Source organism: Coregonus clupeaformis, chromosome 5, assembly GCF_020615455.1.
Source record: "Coregonus clupeaformis isolate EN_2021a chromosome 5, ASM2061545v1, whole genome shotgun sequence".
Lineage (NCBI taxonomy): Eukaryota > Metazoa > Chordata > Actinopteri > Salmoniformes > Salmonidae > Coregonus > Coregonus clupeaformis.
The window spans coordinates 44,067,173-44,093,767 of NC_059196.1; the positions used below are offsets into that span (position 1 = coordinate 44,067,173).

General features: G+C 42.3%; 1 protein-coding gene across 1 annotated transcript in view; it reads left to right on the forward strand.

Moving 5' to 3' along the window:
• Positions 1-26,595, forward strand: part of tenm4 (teneurin transmembrane protein 4) — a 586,910-nt gene that overhangs the window by 372,935 nt on the left and 187,380 nt on the right. Inside the window, exons 10-11 of the mRNA XM_041876707.2 lie at positions 2,105-2,299; positions 13,657-13,857. Of these exons, the coding sequence (XP_041732641.2) occupies positions 2,105-2,299; positions 13,657-13,857 (396 nt within the window). The remainder of the gene's footprint in view (positions 1-2,104; positions 2,300-13,656; positions 13,858-26,595) is intronic.

A 26,595-nucleotide genomic window follows, 5' to 3' on the forward strand; every position in this document is an offset into this window, starting at 1 on the left:
ACTGCAGTTAGTACATAGCATCTAATTACTGCAGTTAGTACATAATATCTAATACTGCAGTTAGTACATAACATCTAATTACTGCAGTTAGTACATAACATCTAATTACTGCAGTTAGTACATAACATCTAATTACTGCAGTTAGTACATAACATCTAATTACTTCAGTTAGTACATAACATCTAATTACTTCAGTTAGTACATAACATCTAATTACTTCAGTTAGTACATAATATCTAATACTGCAGTTAGTACATAACATCTAAATACTGCAGTTAGTACATAACATCTAATTACTGCAGTTAGTACATAACATCTAATTACTGCAGTTAGTACATAACATCTAATTTCTGCAGTTAGTACATAATATCGAATTACTTCAGTTTGTACATAACATCTAATTACTTCAGTTAGTACATAACATATCATTACTGTAGTTAGTACATAACATCTAATTACTGCAGTTAGTACATAACATCTAATTACTGCAGTTAGTACATAATATCTAATTACTGCAGTTAGTACATAACATCTAATTACTGCAGTTAGTACATAATATCAAATTACTTCAGTTAGTACATAACATCTAATTACTGCAGTTAGTACATAACATATCATTACTGCAGTTAGTACATAACATCTAATTACTGCAGTTAGTACATAACATCTAATTACTGCAGTTAGTACATAACATCTAATTACTGCAGTTAGTACATAACATCTAAATACTTCAGTTAGTACATAACATCTAATACTGCAGTTAGTACATAACATCTAATTACTTCAGTTAGTACATAACATCTAATTACTGCAGTTAGTACATAACATCTAATTACTGCAGTTAGTACATAACATCTAATTTCTGCAGTTAGTACATAATATCGAATTACTTCAGTTTGTACATAACATCTAATTACTTCAGTTAGTACATAACATCTAATTACTGCAGTTAGTACATAATATCAAATTACTTCAGTTAGTACATAACATCTAATTACTGCAGTTAGTACATAACATATCATTACTGCAGTTAGTACATAACATCTAATTACTGCAGTTAGTACATAACATCTAATTACTGCAGTTAGTACATAACATCTAATTACTGCAGTTAGTACATAACATCTAAATACTTCAGTTAGTACATAACATCTAATACTGCAGTTAGTACATAACATCTAATTACTTCAGTTAGTACATAACATCTAATTACTGCAGTTAGTACATAACATCTAATTACTGCAGTTAGTACATAACATCTAATTTCTGCAGTTAGTACATAATATCGAATTACTTCAGTTTGTACATAACATCTAATTACTTCAGTTAGTACATAACATATCATTACTGTAGTTAGTACATAACATCTAATTACTGCAGTTAGTACATAACATCTAATTACTGCAGTTAGTACATAATATCTAATTACTGCAGTTAGTACATAACATCTAATTACTGCAGTTAGTACATAATATCAAATTACTTCAGTTAGTACATAACATCTAATTACTGCAGTTAGTACATAACATATCATTAATGCAGTTAGTACATAACATCTAATTACTGCAGTTAGTACATAACATCTAATTACTGCAGTTAGTACATAACATCTAATTACTGCAGTTAGTACATAACATCTAAATACTTCAGTTAGTACATAACATCTAATACTGCAGTTAGTACATAACATCTAATTACTTCAGTTAGTACATAACATCTAATACTGCAGTTAGTACATAACATCTAATTACTGCAGTTAGTACATAACATCTAATTACTGCAGTTAGTACATAACATCTAATTACTGCAGTTAGTACATAACATCTAATTACTGCAGTTAGTACATAACATATAATACTGCATGTAGTACATAACATCTAATCGTGTTAGAGGTTTTGGAGCTGGCATCACTCTCCTTTTAGTGTTGACATAACATTGGTTAAGAAACCAAACTGTTCTGCATTTTCTTTGCTGGAGGCTCCAGCACACACAAGCAGCACCCCACACACAAACTTTTCCCACACATCATTCTTTGACGCTATGGTTGATGGATTCCATTGAAACTGTTGTTCTCTCTGTCTGTCTTTCTGTCTGTGTGTCCAAGCGTCCTGTCCGGTGCTGTGCAGCGGGAACGGTCAATACCTCAAAGGGCGCTGCGTGTGTCACAGCGGCTGGAAGGGCGGGGAGTGTGATGTACCGACCAACCAGTGCATTGACGTCACCTGCTCTGGCCACGGGACCTGCATCGTGGGGACATGCATCTGTAACCCTGGATACAAGGGAGACAACTGTGAAGAAGGTGAATTAAATGAATGAATTAATGGATGGAGAGAACTGTGAAGAAGGTAAAGTTTATCAGAGTTTGACCAGAATCACACAGATTGAATGTATATTTTAACCGTGTGTAAGTCACTATAGACCCCTGCTTGTCCCTGAAAGAAAATGGTGGGCTCTGTTACGTCTTCCAACAGAGAGCACTGTAACGAAGGTGAAGTTTGATTCAAAATAGAAAAGTCTAACGTTTTCCAAGTCTGGCGTGTTCGTAGATGTGTAGATCAGTCTGTGGGTGCTGCTGTAGTCCACTAATAGAGTAATCAAGACGGCCAACACAGATGCAGTTATTTCTTTACATCTATTAGCTATATCAATAGTCTTAAAATTGCGTGTTTCTGGAGTTATCCCTGTGTACAGGGTAAAGTTATCCCTATGTAGAAGGTAACGTTATCCCTGTGTAGAGGGTAAAGTTATCACTGTGTAGAGGGTAAAGTTATCCCTGTGTAGAGGGTAAAGTTATCCCTGTGTAGAAGGTAAAGTTATCCCTATGTTGAAGGTAAAGTTATCCCTGTGTAGAAGGTAAAGTTATCCCTGTGTAGAGGGTAAAGTTATCCCTGTGTAGAGGGTAAAGTTATCCCTGTGTAGAAGGTAAAGTTATCCCTATGTTGAAGGTAAAGTTATCCCTGTGTAGAAGGTAAAGTTATCCCTGTGTAGAGGGTGAAGATCAGCATTTCACTGTATATCCCTGACTACAGATATCTCTCTCTCTCTCTCTCTCTCTCTCTCTCTCTCTCTCTCTCTCTCTCTCTCTCTCTCTCTCTCTCTCTCTCTCTCTCTCTCTCTCTCTCTCTCTCTCTCTCTCTCTCTCTCTCTCTCTCTCAATTCAATTGAAGGACTTTATTGGCATGGGAAACGTGTGTTAACGTTGCCAAAGCAAGTGAAGTAGATAGTAAACAAAAGTGAAATAAACAATACATATTAACAGTAAACATTACACTCAGAAGTTCCAAAAGAATAAAGACATTTCAAATGTCATATTATGTATATATACAGTGTTGTAGCGATGAGCAAATAGTTAAAGTACAAAAGGTAAAATAAATCAACATAAATATGGGTTGTATTTACAATGGTGTTTGTTCTTCACTGGTTGCCCTTTTCTTGTGGCAACAGGTCACAAATCTTGCAGCTGTGATGGCAAACTGTGGTATTTCACCCAATTGATAAGGGAGTTTATCAAAATTGGGTTTGTTTTCGAATTCTTTGTTGGTCTGTGTAATCTGAGGGAAATATGTGTCTCTAATATGGTCATACATTTGGTATGAGTTTAGGAAGTGCAGCTCAGTTTCCACCTCATTTTGTGGGCAGTGTGCACATAGCCTGTCTTCTCTTGAGAGCCAGGTCTGCCTACGGCGGCCTTTCTCAATAGCAAGGCTATGCTCACTGAGTCTGTACATAGTCAAAGCTTTCCTTAAGTTTGGGTCAGTCACAGTGGTCAGGTATTCTGCCACTGTGTACTCTCTGTTTAGGGCCAAATAGCATTCTAGTTTGCTTATTTTTCTGTTAATTCTTTCCAATGTGTCAAGTAATTCTCTTTTTGTTTTCTCATGATTTGGTTGGGTCTAATTGTGTTGCTGTCCTGTGGCTCTATGGGGTCTGTTTGTGTTTGTGAACAGATCCCCAGGACCAGCTTACTTAGGGGACTCTTGTCCAGGTTCATCTCTCTGTAGGTGATGGCTTTGTTATGGAAGGTTTGGGAATCGCTTCCTTTTAGGTGGTTGTAGAATTTAATGGTTGTAGAATTTAACAGCTCTTTTCTGGATTTTGATAATTAGCGGGTATCGGCCTAATTCTGCTCTGCATGCATTATTTGGTGTTTTACGTTGTACACGGAGGATGTTTTTGCAGAATTCTGCATGCAGAGTCTCAATTTGGTGTTTGTCCCATTTTGTGAATTCTTGGTTGGTGAGCGGACCCCAGACCTCACAACCATAAAGGGCAATGGGTTCTATAACTGATTCAAGTATTTTTAGCCAGATCCTAATTGGTTTGTTGAATTTTATATTCCTTTTGATGGCATAGAAGGCCCTTCTTGCCTTGTCTCTCAGATCGTTCACAGCTTTGTGGAAGTTACCTGTGGCGCTGATGTTTAGGCCGAGGTACGTATAGTCTTTTGCGTGCTCTAGGGCAACCGGTCATTTTTTTAGAACACCATTATATATGTCTTACTGAGATTCACTCTCTCTCTCTCTCTCTCTCTCTCTCTCTCTCTCTCTCTCTCTCTCTCTCTCTCTCTCAATTCAATTTCAATTCAATTTAAGGGCTTTATTGGCATGGGAAACGTGTGTTAACATTGCCAAAGCAAGGGAAGTAGATAGTAAACAAAAGTGAAATAAACAATAAATATTAACAGTAAACATTACACTCAGAAGTTTCAAAAGAATAAAGACATTGCAAATGTCATATTATGTATATATATATAGTCTCTCTCTCTCTCTCTCTCTCTCTCTCTCTCTCTCTCTCTCTCTCTCTCTCTCTCTCTCTCTCTCTCTCTCTCTCTCTCTCTCTCTCTCTCTCTCTCTCTCTCTCTCTCTCTCTCTCTCTCTCTCTCTCTCTTGCACTCTCTCTCTCTCTTAGCCACGCTAATATAATCTATCTAATATAATCTATCTAATCTAATATAATCTATCTAATCTAATATAATCTATCTAATCTAATATAATCTATCTAATATAATGTAATATAATATCATCTATCTAATCTAATATAATCTATCTAATCTAATATAATATATCTAATATAATATATCTAATATAATATAATATATCTAATATAATCTATCTAATCTAATATAATCTATCTAATCTAATATAATCTATCTAATATAATATAATATATATAATATAATCGAATATATCTAATATAATATAATATATTGAATCTAATATAATATTTCTATTAGCAAAACAATCCCCTTTGTTATCTGGAAATCCAATGAGCTGAAAGTGTGACTTTAATTAATAGCTGTTGCTATCTGCAGATGATGAGGAGGGATCTCTTTAATCCATTAAAAGCTGCTTCTATCTGCAGATGATGAGGAGGGATCGCTTTAATCCATTAAAAGCTGCTTCTGTCTGCAGATGATGAGGAGGGATCTCTTTAATCCATTAAAAGCTGCTTCTATCTGCAGATGATGAGGAGGGATCTCTTTAATCCATTAATAGCTGTTGCTATCTGCAGATGATGAGGAGGGATCTCTTTAATCCATTAAAAGCTGCTTCTGTCTGCAGATGATGAGGAGGGATCTCTTTAATCCATTAATAGCTGTTGCTATCTGCAGATGATGAAGAGGGATCTATTTAATCCATTAATAACTGTTGCTATCTGCAGATGATGAAGATGGATCTATTTAATCCATTAATAACTGTTGCTATCTGCAGATGATGAGGAGGGATCTATTTAATCCATTAATAGCTGTTGCTATCTGCAGATGATGAGGAGGGATCTCTTTAATCCATTAAAAGCTGCTTCTGTCTGCAGATGATGAGTAGGGATCTCTTTAATCCATTAAAAGTTGCTTCTATCTGCAGATGATGAAGAGGGATCTCTTTAATCCATTAAAAGCTGCTTCTATCTGCAGATGATGAGAGAGAGGGAGCAAGGGAAGAGAAAAGAGGAGAGGAGAGAAGAGCGAACAAAGGATGAGAATGAAGTAGCCATTGTGTTTGTCAGTCTGTTGAAGCCTCTCATTTCCAGATGAGTAATGGCCCCCGTGAGTTTGATAGATGGTGCTTCCCGACATCCCCTAACCCCTGTACACCCCTATTCTATCAGGGGTTGGGGACCGTTAGCTGTACGGTGCAGCAGAGACCCACAAGCACCTCTACCTTTCTTCTCCTTCGACCTTCAGCCAGGATGATTAATTACCAGGAGAGAGAGTGTTGTCAGTTAGACCTAAGCCTCTGATCTCCCTGCCTCTCTGAGCCTGGCGCCCCCAAACCATCTGCCTGGGCTGAGACCCAAATGACACCCTATTCCCTACATAGTGCACCTCTATAATATATAGTACAGTAGCCCGCATAGGGCTCTGGTCAAAAGTAATCCACTATATAGGGAATAAGGGTGTCATTTGGGACGCAGATCTGGAGAGGCCTGGGATCCTGTCTGTCGCATTCTAACGGACCTTTAGAGGCTTTTATATACTGTCCACAACGATAAATGGGAGATGAGATAACGTAACTCGGTCCCAGTGCCCCACTAGCCAGACACTACTCCTGCTCCTGAGTTCAGTATTTTGTTGTTGTTGTTTGTTTTTTTTACCCCCTTTTTCTCCCCAATTTCGATCCTCGCTGCAACTCCCCAACAGGCTCGGGAGGCGAAGGTCAAGTCATGCATCCGCCCGCTTAACCCGGAAGCCAGCCGCACCAATGTGTCGGAGGAAACACTGTTCAACTGACGACCGAGGTCAGCCTGCAGGCGCCCGGCCCGCCACAAGGAGTCGATAGAGTGCGACGAGCCAAGTAAAGCCCCCCCGGCCAAACCCTCCCCTAACCCGGACGGCGCTGGGCTAATTGTGTGCCGCCCTATGGGACTCCCAAACACGGCCGGTTGTGATACAGCCTGGGATCGAATCCAGGTCTGTAGTGACACCTCAAGCACTGAGCCACTCGGGAGGCCCCAAGACCATGTCTTATTCTGAGTCTTCTTTAGACCTATTCAGGCTAGTCCAGGCCATGTCTTATTCTGAGTCTTCTTTAGACCTATTCAGGCTAGTCCAGGCCATGTCTTATTCTGAGTCTTCTTTAGACCTATTCAGGCTAGTCCAGGCCATGTCTTATTCTGAGTCTTCTTTAGACCTATTCAGGCTAGTCCAGGCCGTCTTATTCTGAGTCTTCTTTAGACCCATTCAGGCTAGTCCAGGCCATGTCTTATTCTGAGTCTTCTTTAGACCCATTCAGGCTAGTCCAGGCCATGTCTTATTCTGAGTCTTCTTTAGACCCATTCAGGCTAGTCCAGGCCATGTCTTATTCTGAGTCTTCTTTAGACCTATTCAGGCTAGTCCAGGCCATGTCTTATTCTGAGTCTTCTTTAGACCCATTCATGTGATGTTGAGGTAAAGGGGCTCTGCTGTGGTGAGGCCGGGAGGTCCTCACTGACTAGACAGGTACTACTCCCGACTAGTGTCTGTTTAACATCTGGGTTTGCATCCAGGCCATGGCAGGTATTCAATATATATATGATCAGGACAGGTATTAATATATATGATCAGGACAGGTATTGTATATAATCAGGACAGGTATTAATATATATGATCAGGACAAGTATTGTATATAATCAGGACAGGTATTAATATATATGATCAGGACAGGTATTGTATATAATCAGGACAGGTATTCATATATATGATCAGGACAGGTATTGTATATAATCAGGACAGGTATTAATATATATGATCAGGACAAGTATTGTATATAATCAGGACAGGTATTAATATATATGATCAGGACAGGTATTGTATATAATCAGGACAGGTATTAATATATATGATCAGGACAGGTATTGTATATAATCAGGACAGGTATTCATATATATGATCAGGACAGGTATTGTATATAATCAGGACAGGTATTCATATATATGATCAGGACAGGTATTGTATATAATCAGGACAGGTATTAATATAAATGATCAGGACAGGTATTGTATATAATCAGGACAGGTATTCATATATATGATCAGGACAGGTATTGTATATAATCAGGACAGGTATTCATATATATGATCAGGACAGGTATTGTATATAATCAGGACAGGTATTCATATATATGATCAGGACAGGTATTGTATATAATCAGGACAGGTATTCATATAAATGATCAGGACAGGTATTGTATATAATCAGGACAGGTATTCATATATATGATCAGGACAGGTATTGTATATAATCAGGACAGGTATTAATATAAATGATCAGGACAGGTATTGTATATAATCAGGACAGGTATTCATATATATGATCAGGACAGGTATTGTATATAATCAGGACAGGTATTAATATATATGATCAGGACAGGTATTGTATATAATCAGGACAGGTATTCATATATATGATCAGGACAGGTATTGTATATAATCAGGACAGGTATTAATATATATGATCAGGACAGGTATTGTATATAATCAGGACAGGTATTCATATATATGATCAGGACAGGTATTGTATATAATCAGGACAGGTATTAATATAAATGATCAGGACAGGTATTGTATATAATCAGGACAGGTATTAATATATATGATCAGGACAGGTATTGTATATAATCAGGACAGGTATTCATATATATGATCAGGACAGGTATTGTATATAATCAGGACAGGTATTAATATATATGATCAGGACAGGTATTGTATATAATCAGGACAGGTATTAATATATATGATCAGGACAGGTATTGTATATAATCAGGACAGGTATTAATATATATGATCAGGACAGGTATTGTATATATACAATCTACTCACAATACCCCATAATGATAAAGCAAAAACAGATGTTTACAAAAAATAAAATAAATAAATTAAATAAAAAAGAAATACCTTATTTACATAAGTATTCAGACCCTTTGCTATGAGACTCGAAATTGAGCTCAGGTGCATCCTGTTTCCATTCATCATCCTTGAGATGTTTCTACAACTTGATTGGAGTCCACCTGTGGTAAATTCAATTGATTGGACATGATTTGGAAAGGCACACACCTGTCTATATAAGGTCCCACAGTTGACAGTGCATGTCAGAGCAAAAATAATAATAATAATTATAAGCCATTTAGCAGACGCTTTTATCCAAAGCGACTTACAGTCATGCGTGCATAATTTTTTTTTTTGTGTATCGGTGGTCCCGGTGATCGAACCCACTACCTTGGCGTTACAAGCGCCGTGCTCTACCAGCTGAGCTACAGAGGACCAAGCCATGACTTAAAGGAGTTGTCCGTAGAGCTCCGAGACAGGATTGTGTCGAGGCACAGATCTGCGGAAGGGTACCAAAAAAATGTCTGCAGCATTGAAGGTCCCCAAGAACACAGTGGCCTTTATCATTCTTAAATGGAAGAAGTTTGGAACCACCAAGAATCTTCCTAGAGCTGGCCACCCGGCCAAACTGAGCAATCGGGGGAGAAGGGCCTTGGTCAGGGAGGTGACCAAGAACCCGATGGTCACTCTGACAGAGCTCCAGAGTTCCTCTGTGGAGATGGGAGAACCTTCCAGAACGACAACAATCTCTGCAACACTCCACCAATCAGGCCTTTATGGTAGTCGCCAGACGGAAGCCACTCCTCAGTAAAAGGCACGTCAGCCCACTTGGAGTTTGCCAAATGGAACATAATGACTCTCAGACCATGAGAAACAAGATTATCTGGTCTGATGAAACCAAGATTGAACTCTTTGGCCTGAATGCCAAGCGTCACGTCTGGAGGAAATGGCAGGGACTGGGAGACTAGTCAGGATCGAGGCAAAGATGAACGGAGCAAAGTACAGAGAGATCCTTAATGAAAACCTGCTCCAGAGCGCTCAGGACCTCAGACTGGGGTGAAGGTTCACCTTCCAACAGGACAATGACCCTAAACACACAGCCAAGACAACACAGGAGTTGCTTCGGGACAAGTCTCTGAATGTCCTTGAGTGGCCCAGCCAGAGCCCGGACTTGAACCCGATCTAACATCTCTGGAGAGACCTGAAAATAGCTGTGCAGCAACGCTCACCATCCAACCTGACAGAGCTTGAGAGGATCTGCAGAGAAGAATGGGAGAAACTCCCCAAATACAGGTGTGCCAAGCTTGTAGCGTCATACCCAAGAAGACTCAAAGTACTGAACACAGGGTACTTGTGATATTTCAGTTTTTTATTTTTAAAAAAATATTTTGGGTTATTGTGTTTAGATTGATTAAATAATATATATATTTAATCCATTTTAGAATAAGGCTGTAACGTAACAAAATGTGGAAAAAGTCAAGGTGTCTGAATACTTTCCGAAGACAGGTGTTGTGTGATATATATATATATATATATATATATATATATATATATATATATATATATATATATATATATATATATATATATATATATATATATATATATATATATATATATATATATATATATATATAATCAGGACATGTATTGTACATATATAATCAGGACAGGTATTGTATATATATAATCAGGACAGGTATTGTGTATATATATAATCAGGACAGGTATTGTATATATATAATCAGGACAGGTATTGTGTATATATATAATCAGGACAGGTATTGTACATCTTCTCAACAATCTGTAAACTGGAATTAATAGTGTTCCCATCCTCATCAGTTCTGGCTGCTGTCGCACCCTCAGGCTTTCCCCACAGCGGGTGCGTCCCAAATAACACCCTACTGCCTTTATAATGCAATACTGTTGACCAGAGCCCTGTGGCCAACCCTCCAGCATGCTTTTACATTTAGGGAATTCCCCATCTCCTCCTCTCCCTTCTCTATTCCTCTCCTCCTCTCTTCTCCTCTATGTCCTCTCCTCTCGTCCCTCTATTCCTCTCCTCCTCTCTTCTCCTCCTCTATGTCCTCTCCTCTCCCTTCTCTATTCCTCTCCTCCTCTCTTCTCCTCCTCTATGTCCTCTCCTCTCCGTCCCTCTGTTCCCCATCTCCTCCTCTCCCTTCTCTATTCCTCTCCTCCTCTCTTCTCCTCCTCTATGTCCTCTCCTCTCCGTCCCTCTGTTCTCTACTCCTCCTCTCCTTATTCCTTCCTCTCCTCCTCTCCTTATTCCTTCCTCTCCTCCTCTCCTTATTCCTTCCTCTCCTCCTCTCCTTATTCCTTCCTCTCCTCCTCTCCTTATTCCTTCCTCTCCTCCTCTCCTTATTCCTTCCTCTCCTCCTCTCCTTATTCCTTCCTCTCCTCCTCTCCTTATTCCTTCCTCTCCTCCTCATCTGTTTTTTTTTAGTTTTGCTGTGAAGGAAGGTATACAATTTGCCTGTTTGTAGATCCCCTGTCTGTTCCTCCCAGGGCTCAGGGAGTGCTAGCAGAACTAGGCTTCTCTCTGTCTGCTCTGTAAGGGTGTAACACTCACTAAGCACTAATCCTGTTGAGGTTAGAGTGGTGTTGGTGGTGCTGAATCCCAGTCCCCACTGTGGATGGTTATTGTTCCCCCTGTAGCGTTCATCCTCCCTTGTCCCCTGGCTGTCTGATAGAGATGCCAGGATGAGCAGTGGGGGCTGGAGGCCCGGGGGACCCCGGAAACAGCAGTAGACTGGAGTGGGATCTGTGTGACTGACTGTGGCTGAGTGACTGTCTCTGTCTCTGTGTGACTCTATGCCTAACACCCCTGTCTCTGTCTCTGTCTCTGTCTCTGTCTCTGTCTCTGTCTCTGTCTCTGTCCCTGTCTCTGTCTCTGTATCTGTCTCTGTCTCTGTCTCTGCCTCTGTCTCTGTGTGACTCTATGCCTAACGTCCCTGTCTCTGTCTCTGTCTATGTCTCTGTCTCTGTCTCTGTCTCTGTCTCTGTCTCTGTGTGACTCTATGCCTAATGTCCCTGTCTCTGTCTCTGTCTCTGTCTCTGTCTCTGTCTCTGTCTCTGTCTCTGTCTCTGTGTGACTCTATGCCTAACACCCCTGTCTCTGTCTCTGTCTCTGTCTCTATCTCTGTCTCTGTCTCTGTGTGACTCTATGCCTAACGTCCCTGTCTCTGTCTCTGTCTCTGTCTCTGTGTGACTATATGCCTAATGTCTCTGTCTCTGTCTCTGTCTCTGTCTCTGTGTGACTCTATGCCTAATGTCTCTGTCTCTGTCTCTGTCTCTGTCTCTGTGTGACTATATGCCTAATGTCTCTGTCTCTGTCTCTGTCTCTGTCTCTGTCTCTGTGTGACTATATGCCTAATGTCTCTGTCTCTGTCTCTGTGTGACTATATGCCTAATGTCTCTGTCTCTGTCTCTGTCTCTGTCTCTGTCCCTGTCTCTGTCTCTGTCTCTGTCTCTGTGTGACTCTATGCCTAATGTCTCTGTCTCTGTGTGACTATATGCCTAATGTCTCTGTCTCTGTCTCTGTCTCTGTGTGACTATATGCCTAATGTCTCTGTCTCTGTCTCTGTCTCTGTCTCTGTCTCTGTCTCTGTCCCTGTCTCTGTCTCTGTCTCTGTGTGACTCTATGCCTAATGTCTCTGTCTCTGTGTGACTCTATGCCTAATGTCTCTGTCTCTGTGTGACTATATGCCTAATGTCTCTGTCTCTGTCTCTGTCTCTGTGTGACTATATGCCTAATGTCTCTGTCTCTGTCTCTGTCTCTGTCTCTGTCTCTGTCTCTGTCCCTGTCTCTGTCTCTGTCTCTGTGTGACTCTATGCCTAATGTCTCTGTCTCTGTGTGACTCTATGCCTAATGTCTCTGTCTCTGTGTGACTCTATGCCTAACGTCCCTGTCTCTGTCTCTGTCCCTGTCTCTGTGTGACTATATGCCTAACGTCTCTGTCTCTGTCTCTGTCTCTGTCTCTGTGTGACTATATGCCTAATGTCTCTGTCTCTGTCTCTGTCTCTGTCTCTGTCTCTGTCTCTGTCTCTGTGTGACTATATGCCTAATGTCTCTGTCTCTGTCTCTGTCTCTGTCTCTGTCTCTGTGTGACTCTATGCCTAACGTCCCTGTCTCTGTCTCTGTCTCTGTCTCTGTGTGACTATATGCCTAATGTCTCTGTCTCTGTCTCTGTCTCTGTCTCTGTCTCTGTCTATGTCTATGTCTCTGTCTCTGTGTGACTATATGCCTAATGTCTCTGTCTCTGTCTCTGTCTCTGTCTCTGTGTGACTCTATGCCTAACGTCTCTGTCTCTGTCTCTGTCTCTGTCTCTGTCTCTGTCTCTGTGTGACTATATGCCTAATGTCTCTGTCTCTGTCTCTGTCTCTGTCTCTGTGTGACTATATGCCTAACGTCTCTGTCTCTGTCTCTGTCTCTGTCTCTGTGTGACTCTATGCCTAATGTCTCTGTCTCTCTGTCTGTGGATGGCTGTCTTCCAGGACATGTTGTGCTCCGAAATAGCAGGAGACTGTAGTAGGACTGTGTGCCTAAGTCTGTCTCTGTCACTGTGTGGCTTTGTGCCTGACTGTCTATGTGTAACGCTCAATGAGTGACTGTGTTTCTAATATGACTCTGTTTTCCTCCTCTCGATGTGACTTTGTCTTTGTGTTGCCTGTTTATCTAATTCTCTCTCTCTCTCTCTCTCTCTCTCTCTCTCTCTCTCTCTCTCTCTCTCTCTCTCTCTCTCTCTCTCTCTCTCTCTCTCTCTCTCTCTCTCTCTCTCTCTCTCTCTCTCTCTCTCTCTCTCTCTCTCTCTCGCTCTCTCTCTCCCTCTCTTCCAGTGGACTGCCTGGACCCTACCTGCTCTGGGCGTGGTGTGTGTGTGCGTGGGGAGTGCCACTGTTTCGTGGGCTGGGGCGGGTCAGGGTGTGAGAGCACCAGGGCGTCCTGCATGGACCAGTGTTCTGGACATGGAGCCTTCCTGACAGACACCGGAACCTGCAGCTGTGACCCCAATTGGACCGGACACGACTGCTCCACAGGTCAGTGGCTATAGAGATATATCTCTAGTTAATATCAACATTTAACTGAGTATACCAACTATTAAGAACACCTTCCTAATATTGAGTTGAACCCTTTTGCCCTCAGAACAATCTCAATTTGTCGGTTCATGGGGGCATGGACTCTACAAGGTGTCAAAAGCGTTCCACAGGGATGCTGGCCCATGTTGACTCCAATGCTTCCCACAGTTGTGTCTAGTTGGCTGGATGTCCTTTGGTTGGTGGACCATTCTTGATACACACGGGAAACTGTTGAGCGTGAAAAACCCAGCAACGTCGCAGTTCTTGACACATTCAAACCGGTGGGCATGGCACCTACTACCATACCCCGTTCAAAGGCACTCGCAATCTTTTGTCTCGCAATCCAAGTCTCAATTGTCTCAAGGTTTAAAAATCCTTCTTTAACCTGACTCCTCCACTTCACTGATTGAAGTGGATTTACCAAGTGACATCAATAAGGGATCATAGCCTTCAGCTGGATTCACCTGGTCAGACTAGAGGGCAATCGGCCGATGTCTGGGGGACTGTACTCCCAAATTTGTTGACTGTTTTTGTGCTTGCCAGTTAGCTAGTAGTTCTCAGCTGTTAGCAGCCAATGGCTAGCAGTTCTCAGCTGTTAGCAGCCAATGGCTAGTAGTTCTCAGCTGTTAGCAGCCAATGGCTAGCAGTTCTCAGCTGTTAGCGGCCAATGGCTAGTAGTTCTCAGCTGTTAGCAGCCAATGGCTAGCAGTTCTCAGCTGTTAGCGGCCAATGGCTAGCAGTTCTCAGCTGTTAGCGGCCAATGGCTAGCAGTTCTCAGCTGTTAGCGGCCAATGGCTAGCAGTTCTCAGCTGTTAGCGGCCAATGGCTAGCAGTTCTCAGCTGTTAGCGGCCAATGGCTAGCAGTTCTCAGCTGTTAGCGAACAATGGCTAGCAGTTCTCAGCTGTTAGCGGCCAATAGCTAGCAGTTCTCAGCTGTTAGCGGCCAATGGCTAGCAGTTCTCAGCTGTTAGCGGCCAATGGCTAGCAGTTCTCAGCTGTTAGCGGCCAATGGCTAGCAGTTCTCAGCTGTTAGCGGCCAATGGCTAGCAGTTCTCAGCTGTTAGCGGCCAATGGCTAGCAGTTCTCAGCTGTTAGCGAACAATGGCTAGCAGTTCTCAGCTGTTAGCGGCCAATAGCTAGCAGTTCTCAGCTGTTAGCGGCCAATGGCTAGCAGTTCTCAGCTGTTAGCGGCCAATGGCTAGCAGTTCTCAGCTGTTAGCGGCCAATGGCTAGCAGTTCTCAGCTGTTAGCGAACAATGGCTAGCAGTTCTCAGCTGTTAGCGGCCAATAGCTAGCAGTTCTCAGCTGTTAGCAGCCAATGGCTAGCAGTTCTCAGCTGTTAGCAGCCAATGGCTAGTAGTTCTCAGCTGTTAGCAGCCAATGGCTAGCAGTTCTCAGCTGTTAGCGGCCAATGGCTAGCAGTTCTCAGCTGTTAGCGGCCAATGGCTAGCAGTTCTCAGCTGTTAGCGGCCAATGGCTAGCAGTTCTCAGCTGTTAGCGGCCAATGGCTAGCAGTTCTCAGCTGTTAGCGGCCAATGGCTAGCAGTTCTCAGCTGTTAGCGAACAATGGCTAGCAGTTCTCAGCTGTTAGCGGCCAATAGCTAGCAGTTCTCAGCTGTTAGCGGCCAATGGCTAGCAGTTCTCAGCTGTTAGCGGCCAATGGCTAGCAGTTCTCAGCTGTTAGCGGCCAATGGCTAGCAGTTTCTTATTGGTGATTAAAACAGATGTTTGCCATAATTTTTTGAGTCATTACCGAATTATTTAATGTAATAAATCTAACTTTAAACCTCTTAAATAATTCATTGTAATTCCTGGTAACCTCGTAAACAATTAATTTAGACCAGGTGTTTATTTGAAACAGGCGTGTATTTGCTAAAATGTGTGCCGTTGTCCGGCTATTAATAGGGACATGCGGCTATTTGAGACTGCGTTTAATTGACGTTTTACGGTCATTTTTAAGTTCAAGATAGTTCAAGATTGATCCGACTGAGGTAACTGCTGGGCTCCTGTCAGAAATAAACATTTGTGATAATTTTTAATTGTGTGTGTGGTTATGTTAAACAATTGTTGCTGCTTCACATGAAAGCACCAATTATCCCCATCACCAGAAGTGGGCTTCAGCTCTACTTATCTACGACAGCAATCACAACTGATTTTAGCAATGCATTTGGGTCTTCTCTCCTTGTCCGATTGGCTTCACTATGTCTCTAAACCTCCTCACATACGGGCTGGGTCCCAAATGGCACCCTATTCCCTATATACAGTAGTGCACACTTTTTTACCAGGGCCCTTAGGGCTGTGGTCAAAAGTAGTGCACTATGTAGGGAATAGGGTGTCACATGGGACACATCAATGGTTTGTTGGCAGCCAGAGAAAAGGACGGGAACAAGCAAAGTGAGGATCTTGTCAGAGACATGGTCTAATTCAAGTTAATGATGCTTCTAAAGTATTTTCTCCCATTGGCACTAGGCTCAGTGCTGATTGTGTGGCTTCTTATTTCTTCCTGCTGTGGTGTTCTATAGCTGTATGTAACCCTGTGGTGTTCTCTAGCTGTATGTAACCCTGTGGTGTTCTCTAGCTGGATGTAACCCTGTGGTGTTCTCTAGCTGGATGTAACCCTGTGGTGTTCTCTAGCTGGATGTAACCCTGTGGTGTTCTCTAGCTGGATGTAACCCTGTGGTGTTCTCTAGCTGGATGTAACCCTGTGGTGTTCTCTAGCTGGATGTAACCCTGTGGTGTTCTCTAGCTGGATGTAACCCTGTGGTGTTCTCTAGCTGGATGTAACCCTGTGGTGTTCTCTAGCTGGATGTAACCCTGTGGTGTTCTCTAGCTGGATGTAACCCTGTGGTGTTCTCTAGCTGGATGTAACCCCGTGGTGTTCTCTAGCTGGATGTAACCCTGTGGTGTTCTCTAGCTGGATGTAACCCTGTGGTGTTCTCTAGCTGGATGTAACCCTGTGGTGTTCTCTAGCTGGATGTAACCCCGTGGTGTTCTCTAGCTGGATGTAACCCTGTGGTGTTCTCTAGCTGGATGTAACCCTGTGGTGTTCTCTAGCTGGATGTAACCCTGTGGTGTTCTCTAGCTGGATGTAACCCTGTGGTGTTCTCTAGCTGGATGTAACCCTGTGGTGTTCTCTAGCTGGATGTAACCCCGTGGTGTTCTCTAGTTGAGTGTAACCCTGTGGTGTTCTCTAGTTGGATGTAACCCTGTGGTGTTCTCTAGCTGTGGGGACTGTGAAGCAACACAAACATAGGCACAGACACATGCATACACACAATAACATACGCACTATACACACACGTACACATGGATTTTGTGTTGTAGATATGTGGTAGTAGAGTAGGGGCCTGTGGGCACACACTTAGTGTGTTGTGAAATGTATAACTGCCTTAATTTTGCCGGATCCCAGGAAGAGTAGCTGCTTGCTGCCTTGGCAATAACTAATGGGGATCCATAATAAACCCCAGGAAGAGTAGCTGCTGCCTTGACAGGAACTAATGGGGATCCATAATAAACCCCAGGAAGAGTAGCTGCTGCCTTGGCAGGAACTAATGGGGATCCATAATAAACCCCAGAAAGAGTAGCTGCTGCCTTGGCAGGAACTAATGGGGATCCATAATAAACCCCAGAAAGAGTAGCTGCTGCCTTGGCAGGAACTAATGGGAATCCATAATAAACCCCAGGAAGAGTAGCTGCTGCCTTGGCAGGAACTGGTGGGGATCCATAATAAACCCCAGGAAGAGTAGCTGCTGCCTTGGCAGGAACTAATGGGGATCCATAATAAACCCCAGGAAGAGTAGCTGCTGCCTTGGCAGGAACTAATGGGGATCCATAATAAACCCCAGGAAGAGTAGCTTCTGCCTTGGCAGGAACTAATGGGGATCCATAATTAACCCCAGGAAGAGTAGCTGCTGCCTTGACAGGAACTAATGGGGATCCATAATTAACCCCAGGAAGAGTAACTGCTGCCTTGACAGGAACTAATGGGGATCCATAATAAACCCCAGGAAGAGTAGCTGCTGCCTTCGCAGGAACTCATGGGAATCCATAATAAACCCCAGGAAGAGTAGCTGCTGCCTTGGCAGGAACTGGTGGGGATCCATAATAAAATAGAAACCCTGTGGTGTTCTCTAGGTGGTGTGGCAGACCAGGGGGTTTGATCTAAACGTTTGCACAGATCAGACACGGACACACGTGTGATACTTCAGTTTCAAGGGTGTTTATTTAAAACAATAAAGAAAAAGAAAGGAGATCTCTTCCGGGTTACCGCCTTCCTGGTTACCGTCTTCCGGGTTACCGCCTTCTGGGAATCTCCTCTGGGGTAGAACACCGAACCTTTCGGATAGACGTCAGGACGGGGCAGTCGTCAGTGCGATGTACGTCTCCCTTCTTGAAAGGGCATCCGTGTTCCCATGATTCGGGCGTCACGAGAATCGGAAGGGACCACAGGGCTTCCTTCAGGCGCCTGAACGCCGCTTCGGCCTCATCCGACCACTTCACTGTTTTCGGGAGGCGGGCCCTGGTCAGATCGGTGAGGGGGGAAACTATAGCCGCAAAGTTGGGGATAAACCGGCTATAGTATCCCGCCAGCCCCAGGAAGGACTTGACCTGTGTCTTTGTGCGGGGAACAGGGCCAGTCACGTACCGCCTGGACCTTCCTCTCCTGGGGCTTTCCGTTCCCCCGTCTGATCAGATACCCCAGGTACTCCACCTCCTCGAACCGCCTGGACCTTCCTCTCCTGGGGCTTTCCGTTCCCCCGTCTGATCAGATACCCCAGGTACTCCACCTCCTCGAACCGCCTGGACCTTCCTCTCCTGGGGCTTTCCGTTCCCCGTCTGATCAGATACCCCAGGTACTCCACCTCCTCGAACCGCCTGGACCTTCCTCTCCTGGGGCTTTCCGTTCCCCCGTCTGATCAGATACCCCAGGTACTCCACCTCCTCGAACCGCCTGGACCTTCCTCTCCTGGGGCTTTCCGTTCCCCCGTCTGATCAGATACCCCAGGTACTCCACCTCCTCGAACCGCCTGGACCTTCCTCTCCTGGGGCTTTCCGTTCCCCCGTCTGATCAGATACCCCAGGTACTCCACCTCCTCGAACCGCCTGGACCTTCCTCTCCTGGGGCTTGCCGTTCCCCCGTCTGATCAGATGCCCCAGGTACTCCACCTCCTCGGGCCGTTCCCCCGTCTGATCAGATGCCCCAGGTACTCCACCTCCTCCAACCCCTGCTGTCAACCCGGCTGTCAGTCGGGACATGAACTCGGTACCTTGGTCGGTCAGGATCTCGTTCGGGATGCCCACCCGGCTGAAGAGGTGTAATTCTCTTGGAGACTGCCGCCCGTAGGGGAATGGCCTCAGGATATCGGGTGGTATAATCTACTATTACCAGGATGTACCGGTGTCCTCGGGCCGTTTTTACCGGTGGACCCACTATGTCCATGGCGATGTGTTCAAACGGCACTCCGATGATCGGTAGGGGAACAACCAGGTTCCGGAAGTGTGCTTTTGGGGCGGTGACTTGACACTCCGGGCAGCAGCGGCAATAGTCTTCCACGGCCCGCCTCATCCCGGGCCAGTGGAACCGGGCGGCGATCCGTTCCCGGGTCAAATCAAATCAAATCAAATTTTATTGGCCACATGCGCCGAATACAACAGGTGCAGACATTACAGTGAAATGCTTACTTACAGCCCTTAACCAACAGTGCATTTTTTTTTTTTATAAAAAAGTAAAATAAAACAACAAAAAAGTGTTGAGAAGAGCAGAAGTAAAATAAAATAACAGTAGGGAGGCTATATATACAGGGGGGGTACCGGTGCAGAGTCACCGGCTAGTTGAGGTAGTTGAAGTAATATGTACATGTGGGTAGAGTTCCATTCCTAGGTGCGCCCACAACAAATGGGTGTGGGCCAGCTGAAGAACGGTTCTGGCGTACTGGTGGGGCAGCAACAGCACCTCTCGCAGTTCCCCCTGTTCGTGCGACACCTGATACAAAAAGTTATGTTTTATTTGGTATCACCAGTCACTCACCCCCGGAATAAGCTGGCCATCCACCGCTATCACTTGGGCCAATGCGGCTTTCAAGTTCGGGTCCTCCCACAGGGCGGTCCCGATCTATCCCCTCAGGGGGCTCTCGGCGGTGAGGTTGGTTCTGGCGCCCCCTCAGACCCCGACTCCGGGTCTGTAGACGCGGGGTCGGCAGCCGCTTGCTTCCCGGGACACGCAGGTGACGGCGAACAGCGAGGAGGGGTACCGGAAACTCAGGTACGGCACCCACCACCATCTGGCGTCCCGATGTTGGCCTGCCCGGTCGATTACCGCTTGGTGTCGCCGTGGACACAGGAGACAGACATCTCCTCCCCACTGTCGGTCGGCTGGGCCAGCAGGCGCGCTTGCACCAGCGTTACCACACTCCCGGAATCCAACAGAGCGTGGGTGTCGTGATCGTCGACTTTCGCCGGGACCATGGGTGCTGGTGGTTCGCTGTGGGCACAACAGGAGGTGACATAGTTTACTGCGTGGCCCGCTTGTCTCTGGGGCCCGCTGATGGCATTGACTCCTCTCGGCCCGGGCAATTCCATGCGAGGTGTCCCCGGGCGCCCGACTCAAAACACATCCTATCCACAGGCAGATAAAACACTCTTGTCCAGCGAGGCAGGGAAAACGAAAGTGAGGCTCATGGATCGACAGGCACCACATCAGGGAAACATGATATTCATGTTGAGCGTCACTCTCCAAATCACAGGGCAGCTGGGGTGTTTAACCTTCACTCACCTCTTATTGACCAAAGAGGTCAGAACTATTGATTACCAATAACATTAAAAACACAAAGATGTCTTAGTGTATAGACATACAGTTAAAGCTGTCTTAGTGTATAGACATACAGTCAAATCTGTCTTTGTGTATAGACATTCAGTCATTCTAGTGTTTTCTTTATACTTTCATTATGTTGATAACTGATGTATTTGTTGGTACAGAATGGGGTCTGAACTGAACGAGGAGGTCTGAAATTAGAGTTTAAATGAGGATTTGCTTGGTATACAGGGGTGAGTTCCAAATGGCACCCTAGTCCCTATTCGCTATATAGGGAACAGTGTAGCCTTTGGGACAAACACTCACCAGTTCCTTTATGTCCCATTAATATGAAGCAGACAGACTGACCTATTAGGAGGGGAATGGATAGGTAAGTCAGAGATGGGTGTGCATAGCAGTGGTATGGAATAGCTGCAGTAGTATAATATAGTATAGCCGCAGTATAGTATAGTATAGTATAGTATAGTATAGTATAGTATAGTATAGTATAGTATAGTATAGCAGCAGTATAGTATAGTAAAGTAGCAGTATAGTATAGTACAGCAGCAGTATAGTATAGTATAGCAGCAGTATAGTATAGTATAGTAGCAGTATAGTATAGTATAGCAGCAGTACAGTATAGTATAGCAGCAGTATAGTGTAGTATAGCAGAAGTATAGTATAGTATAGCAGCAGTATAGTATAGTATAGCAGCAGTATAGTATAGCAGCAGTATGTTATAGCAGCAGTATAGTATAGTATAGCAGCAGTATAGTATAGCCGCAGTATGGTATAGCAGCAGTATAGTATAGTATAGCAGCAGTATAGTATAGTATAGTATAGTATAGCAGCAGTATAGTATAGCGGCAGTATAGTATAGCAACAGTATAGTATAGTATAGCAGCAGTATAGTATAGCAGCAGTATAGTATAGCAGCAATATAGTATAGACACAGTATGGTATAGCAGCAGTATAGTATAGTATAGCAGCAGTATGGTACAGCAGCAGTATAGTATAGCCACAGTATGTTATAGCAGCAGTATAGTATAGTATAGCAGCAGTATAGTATAGTACATTATGGTATAGCAGCAGTATAGTATAGTATAGCAGCAGTATAGTATAGCCGCAGTATGGTATAGCAGCAGTATAGTATAGTATAGCAGCAGTATGGTATAGTGGCAGTATAGTATAGTATAGCAGCAATATAGTACAGTAGCAGTATGGTATAGTACAGTAGCAGTATAGTATAGTATAGCCGCAGTATAGTATAGCAGCAGGATAGTATAGCAGCAGTATAGTATAGTATAGCAGCAGTATGGTATAGTGGCAGTATAGTATAGCAGCAGTATAGTATAGCAGCAGTATAGTATAGTATAGCAGCAGTATAGTATAGCCGCAGTATAATATAGCAGCAGTATAGTATAGTACAATAGCAGTATAGTACAGTAGCAGTATAGTACAGTAGAAGTATAGTACAGTAGAAGTATAGTATAGTAGCAGTATAGTACAGTACAATAGCAGTATAGTACAGTAGCAGTATAGTACAGTAGAAGTATAGTACAGTAGAAGTATAGTATAGTAGCAGTATAGTACAGTACAGTAGCAGTATAGTACAGTAGCAGTATAGTATAGTATAGCCGCAGTATAGTATATCAGCAGTATGGTATAGCAGCAGTATTGTATAGCAGCAGTATAGTATAGTATAGTATAGTACAGTAGAAGTATAGTATAGCAGCAGTATAGTATAGTATAGCAGTATAGTATATCAGCAGTATAGTGTAGCAGCAGTATAGTATAGTATAGCAGCATTATAGTATAGCAGCAGTATAGTATAGCAGCAGTATAGTATAGCAGCAGTATAGTATAATATAGCTGCAGTATATTATAGTATAGCAGCAGTATAGTATAGCAGCGATATTGTATAGCAGCAATATAGTATAGTAGCAGTATAGTATAGCAGCAGTATAGTATAGTATAGCAGCAGTATGGTATAGTTTAGCAGCAGTATAGTATAGCAGCAGTATAGTATAGTGGTAATAGCAGTAGTATCAGTATAGTACAGTACAGTAGAAGTATAGTACAGTAGAAGTATAGTACAGTAGCAGTATAGTACAGTAGCAGTATAGTACAGTAGCAGTATAGTACAGTAGCAGTATAGTACAGTAGAAGTACAGTACAGTAGCAGTACAGTACAGTATAAGTATAGTACAGTAGCAGTATAGTACAGTAGCAGTATAGTAGCAGTATAGTACAGTAGCAGTATAGTACAGTAGCAGTATAGTACAGTAGCAGTATAGTACAGTACAGTAGCAGTATAGTATAGTAGCAGTATAGTACAGTAGCAGTATAGTACAGTAGCAGTATAGTACAGTAGCAGTATAGTATAGTACAGTAGCAGTATAGTACAGTAGCAGTATAGTACAGTAGCAGTATAGTACAGTAGCAGTATAGTACAGTAGCAGTATAGTACAGTAGCAGTATAGTATAGTACAGTAGCAGTATAGTACAGTAGCAGTATAGTATAGTACAGTAGCAGTATAGTACAGTAGCAGTATAGTACAGTAGAAGTACAGTACAGTAGCAGTACAGTACAGTAGAAGTATAGTACAGTAGAAGTATAGTACAGTAGCAGTATAGTACAGTAGCAGTATAGTAGCAGTATAGTACAGTAGCAGTATAGTACAGTAGCAGTATAGTACAGTAGCAGTATAGTACAGTACAGTAGCAGTATAGTATAGTAGCAGTATAGTACAGTAGCAGTATAGTACAGTAGCAGTATAGTACAGTAGCAGTATAGTACAGTACAGTAGCAGTATAGTACAGTAGCAGTATAGTACAGTAGCAGTATAGTACAGTAGCAGTATAGTACAGTAGAAGTATAGTACAGTAGCAGTATAGTACAGTAGCAGTATAGTACAGTAGCAGTATAGTACAGTAGCAGTATAGTATAGTACAGTAGCAGTATAGTACAGTAGCATTATAGTACAGTAGCAGTATAGTACAGTAGCAGTATAGTACAGTAGCAGTATAGTATAGTAGCAGTATAGTATAGCAGCAGTATAGTATAGCAGCAGTATAGTATAGCAGCAGTATAGTATAATATAGCTGCAGTATATTATAGTATAGCAGCAGTATAGTATAGCAGCGATATTGTATAGCAGCAATATAGTATAGTAGCAGTATAGTATAGCAGCAGTATAGTATAGTATAGCAGCAGTATGGTATAGTTTAGCAGCAGTATAGTATAGAAGCAGTATAGTATAGTGGTAATAGCAGTAGTATCAGTATAGTACAGTACAGTAGAAGTATAGTACAGTAGAAGTATAGTACAGTAGCAGTATAGTACAGTAGCAGTATAGTACAGTAACAGTATAGTACAGTAGCAGTATAGTACAGTACAGTAGAAGTATAGTACAGTAGCAGTATAGTACAGTAGCAGTATAGTACAGTAGAAGTACAGTACAGTAGCAGTACAGTACAGTATAAGTATAGTACAGTAGAAGTATAGTACAGTAGCAGTATAGTACAGTAACAGTATAGTAGCAGTATAGTACAGTAGCAGTATAGTACAGTAGCAGTATAGTACAGTAGCAGTATAGTACAGTACAGTAGCAGTATAGTATAGTAGCAGTATAGTACAGTAGCAGTATAGTACAGTAGCAGTATAGTACAGTAGCAGTATAGTATAGTACAGTAGCAGTATAGTACAGTAGCAGTATAGTACAGTAGCAGTATAGTACAGTAGCAGTATAGTATAGTACAGTAGCAGTATAGTACAGTAGCAGTATAGTATAGTACAGTAGCAGTATAGTATAGTAGCAGTATAGTACAGTAGCAGTATAGTACAGTAGCAGTATAGTACAGTAGCAGTATAGTACAGTAGCAGTATAGTATAGTACAGTAGCAGTATAGTACAGTACAGTAGCAGTATAGTATAGTAGCAGTATAGTACAGTAGCAGTATAGTACAGTAGCAGTATAGTACAGTAGCAGTATAGTACAGTAGCAGTATAGTATAGTACAGTAGCAGTATAGTACAGTACAGTAGCAGTATAGTATAGTAGCAGTATAGTACAGTAGCAGTATAGTACAGTAGCAGTATAGTACAGTAGCAGTATAGTATAGTACAGTAGCAGTATAGTACAGTAGCAGTATAGTACAGTAGCAGTATAGTACAGTAGCAGTATAGTATAGTACAGTAGCAGTATAGTACAGTAGCAGTATAGTATAGTACAGTAGCAGTATAGTATAGTAGCAGTATAGTACAGTAGCAGTATAGTACAGTAGCAGTATAGTACAGTAGCAGTATAGTACAGTAGCAGTATAGTATAGTACAGTAGCAGTATAGTACAGTAGCAGTATAGTACAGTACAGTAGCAGTATAGTATAGTAGCAGTATAGTACAGTAGCAGTATAGTACAGTAGCAGTATAGTACAGTAGCAGTATAGTATAGTACAGTAGCAGTATAGTACAGTAGCAGTATAGTACAGTAGCAGTATAGTACAGTAGCAGTATAGTACAGTAGCAGTATAGTACAGTAGCAGTATAGTATAGTACAGTAGCAGTATAGTACAGTAGCAGTATAGTACAGTAGCAGTATAGTACAGTAGCAGTATAGTACAGTAGAAGTACAGTACAGTAGCAGTACAGTACAGTAGAAGTATAGTACAGTAGAAGTATAGTACAGTAGCAGTATAGTACAGTAGCAGTATAGTACAGTACAGTAGCAGTATAGTATAGTAGCAGTATAGTACAGTAGCAGTATAGTACAGTAGCAGTATAGTACAGTAGCAGTATAGTATAGTACAGTAGCAGTATAGTACAGTAGCAGTATAGTACAGTAGCAGTATAGTACAGTAGCAGTATAGTACAGTACAGTAGCAGTATAGTATAGTAGCAGTATAGTACAGTAGCAGTATAGTACAGTAGCAGTATAGTACAGTAGCAGTATGGTATAGTACAGTAGAAGTATAGTACAGTAGCAGTATAGTACAGTAGCAGTATAGTACAGTAGCAGTATAGTACAGTAGCAGTATAGTATAGTACAGTAGCAGTATAGTACAGTAGCAGTATAGTACAGTAGCAGTATAGTACAGTAGCAGTATAGTACAGTAGCAGTATAGTACAGTAGCAGTATAGTACAGTAGCATTATAGTACAGTAGCAGTATAGTACAGTAGCAGTATAGTACAGTAGCATTATAGTACAGTAGCAGTATAGTACAGTAGCAGTATAGTACAGTAGCAGTATAGTACAGTAGCAGTATAGTACAGTAGCATTATAGTACAGTAGCAGTATAGTACAGTAGCAGTATAGTACAGTAGCAGTATAGTACAGTAGCAGTATAGTATAGTACAGTAGCAGTATAGTACAGTAGAAGTATAGTACAGTAGCAGTATAGTACAGTACAGTAGCAGTATAGTACAGTAGCAGTATAGTACAGTAGCAGTATAGTACAGTAGCAGTATAGTACAGTAGCAGTATAGTACAGTAGCAGTATAGTACAGTACAGTAGCAGTATAGTACAGTAGCAGTATAGTACAGTAGCAGTATAGTACAGTAGCAGTATAGTACAGTAGCAGTATAGTACAGTACAGTAGCAGTACAGTAGCAGTATAGTACAGTAGAAGTATAGTACAGTAGCAGTATAGTACAGTAGCAGTATAGTACAGTAGCAGTATAGTACAGTAGCAGTAGCAGTAGCAGTATAGTACAGTACAGTAGCAGTATAGTACAGTAGCAGTATAGTACAGTAGCAGTATAGTACAGTAGCAGTAGCAGTAGCAGTATAGTACAGTACAGTAGCAGTATAGTACAGTAGCAGTATAGTACAGTAGCAGTATAGTACAGTAGCAGTAGCAGTAGCAGTATAGTACAGTACAGTAGCAGTATAGTACAGTAGCAGTATAG